General features: G+C 46.2%; 1 protein-coding gene across 3 annotated transcripts in view; it reads left to right on the top strand.

The window, feature by feature from the left end:
* The first annotated feature begins 207 nt into the window (after positions 1-207).
* The window catches only part of C9 (complement C9), a 222,970-nt gene continuing 211,409 nt past the window's right edge, over positions 208-11,768 (top strand). For 2 of the 3 annotated variants that reach the window (XR_016220048.1, XM_089312520.1), the window contains exon 1: positions 208-307. Coding sequence is in view for 2 of the 3 variants with exons in the window: in XM_089312520.1 (XP_089168646.1) it covers positions 231-307 (77 nt within the window). In the remaining variant the exon portion in view is untranslated. 3 annotated transcript variants of the gene reach the window in all.

The following is an 11,768-nucleotide window of genomic DNA, read 5'->3' as shown; positions in this document are numbered from 1 at the left end:
AACCCACCATACCACAGCGCTGGTCCCCAAATAAATCTTTTAAAAAATAGTTTCATATTCAAACTAGTCAACCAAGAATTACAAAACATCTTTTCCAGGGTTGGACTTGAGCTTCCCGTCAGCTGGAATTGACAAAAACCCCAAGTACATTTGCCTTTTGGCCTCTGCCCTTTGCAAATAAATGCTTGACCTGCCCAGCTGTCCCATGGGAGCTGTCTAGCAAGAGCAGCATGGCCGCCAGCCACAGCTTCGCCTTTGTGGTCTGCATTTTAGAAATCAGTGCCCTGACGGCAGGACCCACTCCCAGGTGAGTCCATCGCTTTTCTCTTTGTTCCTGGAACTTCACTGTGGCATTCAGTCTTTTGAGGTCTACTTCTTAACAGCCCCATAGATAAAATTGTTAATCCAGAGTGATACACTGAACCCCAGCACTGAACTTTGAAAAGAGGTTAAAAAAATACATAGGATACATTCTTGCAGATTGTCTGTGGAAACCTCTAGCTGTTTATGAGGATTCGTTTGAACCAAGGTATTCAAATGGTAGGGCTGAGATAGCCATCAAGTATGAGGCGTTATGAAATAAAGCTGTTTTTCAACAGTGTATGTTAAGCCTGGCTTTGCCAATGTCTATGTCTGAGAAGTTTAAAACTAAGGAAATTAATGTTTCTCACACTCGGTGTCTAGCTTGATACCTCGCTCTCTTCTCTCTGTACAAGGCAAAGGTTAAGCCGTTTGTTTTTCTTCCTTGTAAGCCAGAGGCACACACTCTGTCCGGAGCTATAGGGTCAGATCGCTTCCAATCAAGAAGAACAGCCATGGCCAGGCCTATCAGCCATGCTGCCAGCAAACATAATTTGTCTTCTTTGTCTCCAATCCTAATCGGGATCACTAAGCCCATGCCAACCCCACTCAAGACATAAAGCAACCGGACAAAAAGTGCTCGCTGAGCTTCTACGCAGTATCTGGAAGTGCTGCGGGGTAGGATCACATGAAGTATCTGCCCTTCCATCCAGGCATCTCATTTACCTGCACGAGCCAGTAGAGAGATCTGACCTGGGGATGGGACTGAAATGGTCCTGACTTCCACAGTGCCGCTGGGGGGAAAGGCTTACCTCAACACTGGCCCTGTGCTAGGCACAGCCGTCACCTGCATCCAATTCCCTGATGGCCATCTGACTCTTGACTTCCCAGAATCCTGTTTTGGACTCAGAGGGCCATCTCCAGCCTTTCTTTACCTGTTTTTCAGCGTCAACAAAGTCCAGCATTTGTGGGGTGTTTACAGAACTGCGTTTTCCGGGAAGGGTGCAGGGAGGTGCAAGATACCACCAGAACAAGCCCTGGTCAAACTGCTCAGCCAGATTTTCCTTCATCCCTTTGCTTTCTCATCCCACACGATCTAAGAAGCACTGTGCAGTGAGAAAATGTTTCATTTATCGGGCATCCAGATACCCAGCAGATTTGGAAAGGCAGTTCCCGAAAGCCGCCTTAACCCTCTTGTACTTAACCTGACCCTTTCTTACATGGCAAAAAAAAAAATCTATTTAAACACTCCACATTCCTGGGTTGTGATTCCTGCTGATGAAAAATGAGAAGCTGTGGAGAGGGCTTCATCTGCTTTGAAGTCCGTGACCTCCTGGGTGCTGTGTGCATTCGGCTGTTCCAGGGAGGACCAGGAAGCCCGTTGGCTGGGCCCCAGCTCCGTGCAGCTGGACTGCTTAGCTGGCTTGGCCTTGTGCACCCTCCCGCACTGTGCCCTCACCAGCGTGTCAAGGCTGCTGCACTCCAAACACTCCGTGCTCTGCCCTTGGACAGATGGTTGAGGTCAAAACAGCAGTGCAGAGACTTCAGTTAGGAAGTGAGACAAATGATTTGCTTGAGTAAGAGCTAAAGAACTGGCACTTACATAAGATTTCCAAAAATATAAATGGGCTTGGAATGGAGCATTCTTTTGGAGCTGGACTTCCCAAGCTCAGGGCACGGTTCCACTAGTCACTAATTGCACACATGTGGACAAACGACTCAGCCTCTCTCAAACCTTGTGTCCTCATCTATAAGATGCTGGTTGTGTTTGTTTTCCTGGGGCTGGCTTTCAAAAGAATCACAAGCTAGCTGACTTCAAACCACAGAAATAGGCAGTCGCACCGTTTCAGAGGCCGGGAGTCTGAAATCAAGTTGCTGGCAAACCACACTCCCCCTGGAGCTCCAGGTAGGATCCTTCCTGGTCTCTGGAGGTAGCTAGAAGTCCATGGCATCTCTGGGCATGCAGGTGCATCTTGCCAGTGAGGGAGAGGGAGAGAGGGAGATCTTTTATCTGCTGGTTCATCCTCCCAATGCCTGCAACAGCCAGAGCTGGGCCAGGCTGAAGCCAGAAGCCAGGAACTCCATTCTGGTCTCCCACATGGTTGGCATGCACCCATCTTCCACTGCCTTTCCAGACACATTAGCAGGGAACTGGATTGGAAGCAGAGCAGCTGGGACGCGCTCACATGGGATGCTGGCATCGCAGGTTGTGGCTTAACCCACTGAGCCACAATGCCAGCCCCAAATAAGGTCACCTTCCAGACAGTCCCCCACACTCACAGGCTCCACGTCCATAGATTCAACCAACTGCAGATCAAGACTATTTGGAGGAAACAGTTGCACCTGTGCTGAACATGTGCTGACTTTTTCCTTGCCCTTGTTCCCTAACCAATATACAGTGTACCGACTAATTGTATCACATTTACACTACATTAGGTCTTGTAAGTAGTCTAGAGGTACCCTACAGTGTACAAGAGGATCCATAGGATATATCAGAATCCTATGCCATTTTTGGATGAAGGACTTGAAAACCAGGAGATTCTGGTATCCATGATAAGATACAGGAACTAATCCCCAGTGGGCACGGAGGGATGGCTGCACTTAGGACATCTGTGCCTGGCACATAAGATCTCGATAAATGCTTAGTGTTGCTTTTTTTTTTTTTTTTTTTTAAGAAGAATGACCTTGCTGTAGCTTTCACTCTGATACATTTCCATGTTTAGGAGGTGAAGGGCTGGAGGTGCAGGCAGCCTCGAGGGTATCACATGGCTGCGATGCCTCATCTTACGCCACAGCCACAGCAAGCTATTGCCACAGGTGGACTCTCAGGCATTTCTACCATTTTTTCCTGGACAAAAATGATTGTGCCCATGAGATAGATCCTGAAGGGGACATCATCTCTTAGGTTTCTCAAGGGAGAAAAAAAGTGTTGAAAGCCACTATGAGAATAGAATAATAGCTCAAAGCATAGCTTCTGGGGTCAGGTGGCCTGCGTGTGATTCCAGATTCCACAGCTTTATGACTATGTGCCCCAGGCAAAACCCTTACCCTCTCTAACCTGTTCTTACCTACAAAATGGGAATCGCAGCATGGCTTGCTATGAGGAATGTCTGGGATAGTAATTGCCATTTCCTTAGCACGGTGGCAGGCAGGCCTTATGTGTTTTGTAAATGCAGCTTCCTGTTATCTTTTTAATTTGTACATAAGAAAATTTTCACATGTTTCCGAGATCCAAACATCCAGCAAGATGCACGCTGAGAAGACTGGCTTTCCTCACTCGGGAGCTGCGCTGAGATCTGTGTTACTGTTTGGGAGTTCTTTGGGACGCTGCCCTCTCCCTCCTTGGTCTACCCTGTAGATGAACACATGCACTCGTTTCTTATGTATCCTTGCCATGTTTCTTATGTAGACGAAAGCACAGAGTCGTATATACCCTCGTTCTCTCCCTTTCTTCCATGAAAGACATCGTATTGCACATCCTGCCTTGTACTCAGTTGTCCTCGTCCTCCTTTATAATGCATCCTGGAGACTTTCACTGTGAGAGCACATCCTCACTCTCCTCACAGCCCGTTGGTTTTCATTTAACTTAAAATTTCCCTACAAGAGGGATCTTATTGATACCTCTAGTTGATTCCCTCTCAAAAGACCAAATAAAGTGAACAGTAACCTTAAGGTTTCATTGTCTTCATAGAACTGGATCGGATTGCCTCACTCTTTCTCTTCTGATCTCCCAAAATGTTTACATCTCTTAATAGCCAACACCCTCTTGGATCTGCACTTGAACGCCACACACTCGAGCCTCCGCACAATCATCTTGGTAGCGTTAGCCTTTTTCCGGAAAACCCACTTAGGCTGTCCGCTGCGGCCACTCTGCTTCCTGCTTGTAATACTGCTTTCCCTAGGCACAGAGCGTCTTGGCCCTTCCTTTACTGAGTCACTCGGTGGGATTCTGCTCACCACACTTCTCACAGAAGCTCTGGCAGGTTTTGGGGACATTAACCATATTTGTCAGAGTGCAATCGGCTTGGAAAGAGCCCACTAATTTTCATTGTGTGGCTAAACGGTCATGGTATCCCATCTCTTATTGATGAGCATCCAGGTCATCTCTGAACTTTTCTACTAGAAACAATGACGCAACGACTATCTGTATGGACAGGCCATTTTGCAAGCAGGCAGGTGTCCCTGAGGACTCCTTCCCAGAAGTGACGTAACTGGAGCCAAAGGTAAGCTTTGCTGACACTGCCCTGTGGTCCCAGGGTTTGTGTTTTGCACTTGAACCAGCAGGGCAGGAGTACCAGTGCTGCCCCACTATCTTGTGAGCAGGAGTCATAAGCCAAATCTTTATTTGTCAGTCTCATAGGTGAAAAAAAATCATAGCTTGGCATGATTTTAGTTTTTCTTATTGAGTCAGGATGCACACTTTGATATTTATAAACCATATTTATGGGATAGGATTTTTTGTGTGTGTATGAATTATACATTTCTCTTGCCCAATTTTTTACTGAATCTCTTTATCTTATGGTTTCTATGATTACTTTATAAATTAGTCTTTTGTCTCTGATTAATTACCAATATTTTTCCCAATTTGTCACTTATTCTTTGATTTTTTTTGCACCATGCTTTAATAGGGTCATCATTTTCTTTTCTTTTTTTTATTATTTTTTGACAGGCAGAGTGGACAGTAAGAGAGAGAGAAAGGTCTTCCTTTGCCATTGGTTCACCCTCCAATGGTCGCCGCGGCTGGCGCACTGCGCTGATCCTATGGCAGGAGCCAGGTGCTTATCCTGGTCTCCCATGGGGTGCAGGGCCCAAGCACTTGGGCCATCCTCCACTGCACTCCCTGGCCACAGCAGAGAGCTGGACTGGAAGAGGGGCAACTGGGACAGAATCCAGCGCCCCAACCGGGACTAGAACCCAGTGTGGCGGTGCCGCAAGGTGGAGGATTAGCTAGTGAGCCACGGCGCCGGCCTAATAGGGTAATCATTTTCATACGTTATTTCTTTTCTATTTTTCAAATAGCTGACAAAGAGTATTAGACTGTGAGTTAGAAGGCCTGGGAATGGCTGGGGGCACTGAAGAGAAACTGCCTGGGTTTGAATCCCAACTCTGCCACTAAGTAGCTGTGATAACCTGAGGAACCAGTTACCACTGCTGTGTCTGTTTCCCGTCTTCAAAGTATAATAGCAGTTGCAGCAGCTAGTTCATAGGACTAAATGAAATAGTGAATGGGAAGGTTTAAGGGAACAGTACCTGGAACAGATGAAACACTTACAAATGTCAACAACTATTACCCCATTTATTTTAGTCAAGGCTGTCTCAACAATCTGGAAAAAGTACGGAAGCAGTCACTCATAGTCGGACCTAAAAAACTGCAGATACTGAAAATATCAGTTTTTCTTCCAATTTTGGATATACAAGGATATTTCAAAAAATTAACAAAAAGGATTTAAAAGATAAGTTTATTTTGGTTCTAAAAAATGTGAAATCCAAGCATAGCTTTTTCACAATGCACACTTTTTTTTTTTTTTTTTTTGACAGGCAGAATTAGACAGTGAGAGAGAGACAGAGAGAAAGGTCTTCCTTCCATTGGTTCACCTCCCAAATGGCTGCTACGGCCAGCACTGCGCCGATTCGAAGCCAGGAGCCAGGTGCTTCCTCCTGGTCTCCCATGCAGGTGCAGGGTCCAAGCACTTGGGCCATCCTCCACTGCCTTCCCAGGCCACAGCAGAGAGCTGGCCTGGAAGAGGAGCAACCAGGACAGAATCTGGTGCCCCAACCAGGACTAGAACCCGGGGTGCCAGTGCCGCAGACAGAGGATTAGCCTAGTGAGCCGTGGCGCTGGCCCAATGCACACTTTCATCAGCTTTTTGAAGATTTCTCATAAACATGTGTTTTTCATTTCTATATTCAATATTACTGAAAAGCTACTTCCTGACCCACTATTATCAGTCAGATAGGATGGTTTGCTGATTCATCCACTCAGTACAGCAAATATTATCGAGTTGGCAATGTGGGCCAGACTTTGTGTCAGGAAGGGCAATTGAACACATTGCTGAGGGTCCCTGCTCTCACCAGGTTCACGGTCTAGCAAGGAACATGAACAAGTGAATGGCAGCCGAAGTCCTGTGAGTGAAGCCCATGGTGCTGAGAAGAGAGGTGCCTAGGAGGATTAACCAGCCCGCCTGGATGCTGCCTCATCTGCTCTGGCCTAACCTAGGCCTCTGTGACTTCAATTCTGTGCCTTCTCTCCTGTACCAGTAATATCTCCCATCATGAAACCATTCCTATCAGCACACAGGCATGGTGTGGAATGTTCCTCTAAGTGTTGGGTCAGTCCTCTGCCTTTGTCTAGACACACTCCCTCCCATTCAGTCTCACTGTGTGAAAGATGACCTTTTTTAATCTTTTTTTTTTTAAATATTTTATTTGAGAAATAAAGCTACAGACAGAGGATGGAGAGAAATGTCTTCATCCACTGGTTCACTCCCCAAGTGACCACAATGGCCAGGACTGGGCCAGGACAAAGCTAGGAGACAAGAACTTCATCCGGGTCTCCCACATGGGTACTGGGGCCCAAGCACTTGGGCCATCTTCCACTGCTCTCCCAGGCCATAAGCAGAGAGCTGTATCAGAAGAGGAGCAGCCGGGGCCGGCGCCGCGGCTCAATAGGCTAATCCTCCGCCTGTGGCGCTGGCACACCGGGTTCTAGTCCCAGTCGGGGCACCGGATTCTGTCCTGGTTGCTCCTCTTTCAGGCCAGCTCTCTGCTGTGGCCCAGGAGTGCAGTGGAGGATGGCCCAAGTGCTTGGGCCCTGCACCCCATGGGAGATCAGAAGAAGCACCTGGCTCCTGGCTTCGGATCAGCGCGAAGCGCCAGCCGTGGCAGCCATTGGAGGGTGAACCAACAGCAAAAGGAAGACCTTTCTCTCTCTCTCTCTCTCTCTCTCTCACTGTCCACTCTGCCTGTCAAAAAAAAAAAAAAAAAGAGGGAGCAGCCAGGACCAGAACTGGCACCCATATGGGATCCCAGTTCTATAGGTACAGGCTTATCCTACTGTGAAAATATCACTTCTAATCTGACAATTCGCATATTTATATCTATGGTGAAATATCAATTATATTCCAACAATTTTCACTCTTGGGCTACAGTTCAGATCTCTTTCTTGTACCCGATGCCCACTGCTCAGTCAGCTTCTCTTATAGGCATCCCTAAATTAACATGTACAAACTATTCCTATTGATTTCTCCTCTCAACTCCACCTACCCTGCACTGCTGTTCACCAGATCACTCGGATAAAAATCTAGGGATCCCGCTCAGCTCTGCCTCAGTGCTGGATAGCCCAAGTACTTGGGCCCTGCACCCCATGGGAGACCAGGATAAGTACTTGGCTCCTGCCATCGGATCAGCGCGCTGCGCCGGCCGCAGCGGCCACTGGAGGGTGAACCAATGGCAAAAGGAAGACCTTTCTCTCTGTCTCTCTCTCTCACTGTCCACTCTGCCTGGCAAAAAAAAAAAAAAATACAAAACAAAACAAACAAACAAAAAAAACACATCGAAGAGGCTCTTGAGACTTGGGATCCTGAAAACAACGTTAGTGTAGACATGACTGTTCTCTTATTTTTCATCTTTTGAACTGCATGAGCTAAACAGCTGGCCTCTCTGTGGATTAAGGATGCAGTCCTAATTTATTTATATTTATTCACTCAAAAAAGCCACATTGTCTTGATTTTTGACAAAAAGACTCTTTTGAATAGTAGGTGTTTTCATGCGTGGGCCCACCATGAATTGGCCTGGAGAGTGAGTTGCTGCTGAGGGTTTCTTATTCTGAAGCTAGAAATTTCTTATGGCAGGTGGAGAGGACGAGACACACATCAGTTGTCGCTCACCTAATGCATTTCTGGCTCAGAGGGAGACCTCCTGCCAAGGTGATGTGCATCACTTTGATCTAGGAAGGGACTTTCAAGCTGAGATAGAAACACTTGCTTTTCTTGATAAACACATTTCATCTAAGAATCCAGAAAGAGCTTTACAAATACTTCTCCACCCAGTCTCCCAGCTCAGCAGGACGACAGGCAGGCGGCGAGTGTTGCACACAGCAGTCCTGGAGCTACAAAGGAGCCTTTGCTGAGTGCGGTCAAGAGACTGAGGAGGAGGCTCTGGGCTTCGAGGGAGAAAGACAGCGGGAGCTACTCGAGACCACTGATCTCCTTTCTTAAAATTTATGCTGCATATTTATTTCACTAGCGTATTCTTTTTGTATAACCTCTTACTCCTTCCTAAAACTCCCAATGAGCTCTGCCTTTATTGTGCTTGTAGAATTGCAGGCACCTGGAATAATGAAGGCAAAGCATCCTGGTGTGATCACAATTTTCAGCTTATTTTTGTCTGCAGTTGATATCATTTAGATGTAAGCTTAACATAAATCCAGGCAAGAACTGGGTTGTCTAACTGACATGCTTTACCTAGGGCTGCTGTTTGTAAACAACATTGCATCTTTGCTGTTCCCTAAGATGCATGAAAATCATTAGGCTACTATTGCAGAAAATATGGCATAAGTTATGACCCCTAAGGTTATTTCAAAGTATATATGTGTTGTAATGGGAGAGATAAGGTAAAAGAAGGGACAGGACAAAATGATGTTGAATTAGGAACAGAGAGACACAGGTTCCAAATCCAGTTTGCTACTAACTCTCCATCTGAGGATGGATAGTGTAATTCCCATATGTGACACAAAACTAATGCTCCTTACCAAGTTTATCATGAGAAAAAGCTTTGGAACATGTCTAATAAGCTAATAGGCAAAACATACCAGGTATTGTTTAATCAAAAAACATTCATGGCCAGCACCACAGCTCACTAGGTTAATCCTCCGCCTGTGGTGCCGGTACCCCGGGTTCTAGTCCCGGTTGGGGTGCTGGATTCTGTCCTGGTTGCTCCTCTTCCAGTCCAGCTCTCTGCTGTGGCCCTGGAAGGCAGTGGAGGATGGCCCAAGTGCTTGGGCCCTGCACCTGCATAGGAGACCAGGAGGAAGCACCTGGCTCCTGGCTTCAGATCGGCGCAATGCGCTGGCCATGGCGGCCATTTTTGGGGAGTGAACCAATGGAAGGAAGACCTTTCTCTCTGTCTCTGTCTCTCACTGTCTATAACTCTACCTGTCAAATAAAAGGACAAAGAAAAAAATAATAAAAATAGTGAAGAAGTGTGCACATGTTTAATACAGAGCTATTACAAATTCATTGGCAGCACTCACTTGGTAAAGTGATAAGTATAAGTACATAACTGATCAAAAAGATAGGGTAAGTATCGAAGAAATTTCACAAATAAGACCAGTGTATGCAAATAATGAAGGATAGAATTAAAAGGGAGAGAATGATCCTGCAGGGGAAGCAGGGCACACAGCAGACTCATAGAATGGCAAACGCCCCCAAACAGCACTCTGGCCTCAGAATCAACCCTTGGGGCATTCAGATCTGGCTAAAAGGCCCATGAGAGTCTCATAGGCATGGAAAACCAAGACATGGTGGCGAAAACAACCTAAATGAAAGATCTTGGTAAACAAGACCCCAGCGGAAGGAACAGGCCATCAAGGAGGGAGGCACCTTTCTCCGAAGGGAGGAAGGAACCTCCACTGTGATACGGCCTTGACTAAACAAGTTCAGAGTTGGTGAACTCAAGGGGCTTCCATAGCCTCAACAGCTCATGGCAAAAGCCTTGGGTGATTGCTGACATCATAAATAAGAGTGCCAATTGTTAAATCAACAACGGGAGTCACTGGGTACATGCTCTCCCACGTAGGATCTCTGTCCTTTATGTGTTTTACTATGAGAGTTAAAGATAACACTACTAGTTGAACAATACCGTATACCTGTGCGGATGTGTGAGTGCAGCCTGTTGAAATCCTTGCATAGTGTATACTAAGCTGATCTTATGTATATAAAGATAATTGAGAATGAAACTCAATGAAGGGTGGGATGGGAGAGGGAGTGGGAGAGGGGAGGGCCGTGGGAGGGAGGGAGGTTTGGGGGGGAAGCCACAACAATACAAAAGTTGCACTTTGTAAATTTACATTTATTAAATAAAAAAATACCAGTATCTGATATAAAGATAACAGATAAAGAAAAAAAAAAACAAATTCATTGGCATTTACTACGAACCATCTGCAGGCAATGCCAGTATCTTTGGAGCAGGTGTAGTCTCTACACACAGGCAGATGAACAGCCCTTCTTTTCTAGCCCCTCACCACTGGCTGGATTCTAGGTTTACCATGATTCATTTATTTACTGAGAGAGAAAGAGAGATCTCATCTGCTGACTCACTCCCCAAATGTCCATAATGGTCCAGGGTCAAAGCTGAGGCCAGGAGTTCAATCCAGGTCTCCCTCATGGATGGCTTAGAAACCCAATTAGTTGAGCCATCACCTCTGCCTTCCAGAGTCTGCCTTAGCAGGAAGCTGGAGTCAGGATCTGGAGATGGATGTCAAACCAGGGTACTCTGATATTGGAAGTAGTGCCTTATTTTTAAGATACATTTATTGGAGCCAGCATTGTGTTGTGGTAGGTAAAGCCTCTGCCTACAATGCCAGCATCCCATATAGGCACCAGTTGGAGTCCCAGTTGCTCCACTTCCAATCCAGCTCCCTGCTAATGTGCCTGAGAAAGTAGCAGAAGCTGGCCCCAGTACTTTGGCCTCTGCATCCATGTGGGAGACCAAGAAGACAGTCCTGGCCTCTGACTTTGGTCTGGCCCAGCCCTGGCCATTGCTGACATTTGGGGAGTGAATCAGCAAATGGAAGACCTCTCTCTCTCTGTCTCTCTATCTCTATCTCTATCTCTATCTCTATCTCTATCACTACCCTTCAAATAAATAAAACATATTCTTTTTAAAAAAATACAAAAGTAAAACAGATTACTTATTTATTTGGATCCCAAATGTAGTAGCCAGGACTTGAACCAGCACCTGTATGGGTGCTGGCGTTGATGGTAGCAGCTTAAACCACTGTGCCACAGTGTCAGCCTTGAAAGTGGTGTCTTAACTCCTAGCCCAAATGCCTGCCCCAGGGTAATTCTTGAAACTAGTGATGGCCAAGCTCGTGGTTTTTGTAGATCAATGATGGTCTCAGGTCCGGGTACTGCTGACATAATAAGCACTATCACACCCACTCAAATCTCACTCTTCTGGTACCATGGATGTTTCTCCAGGTGTTGCCAAGCATATCTCTGAACCTTGTGTGAATTCAAAAATCACCTAAGTTGCTATTTAAAAAAATAATTTTAACGTATTTTTTGAAAGGCAGATAGAAAGACAAAGAGAGTGATAGCGAGAGCAAAAGGGCTCCTATCTGCTGGTTCACTCCCCAAATGGTGTGACATCCAGGACTAGGCCAAGCCAAAGTCAGGAGCCAGGAACTCAATGTAGGTCTCCCATGTGGGTGTCTAGGTCACCTGCTGTGTCCCAGTGTGTATATTATC

The sequence above is a fragment of the Oryctolagus cuniculus genome, chromosome 14 (genome assembly GCF_051225735.1).
Source record: "Oryctolagus cuniculus isolate XC-2025 breed Fujian yellow rabbit chromosome 14, ASM5122573v1, whole genome shotgun sequence".
In the NCBI taxonomy this organism is placed as follows: domain Eukaryota; kingdom Metazoa; phylum Chordata; class Mammalia; order Lagomorpha; family Leporidae; genus Oryctolagus; species Oryctolagus cuniculus.
Note: the sequence above shows the minus strand (reverse complement) of the source record. Positions and strands in the feature narration are given on the sequence as shown.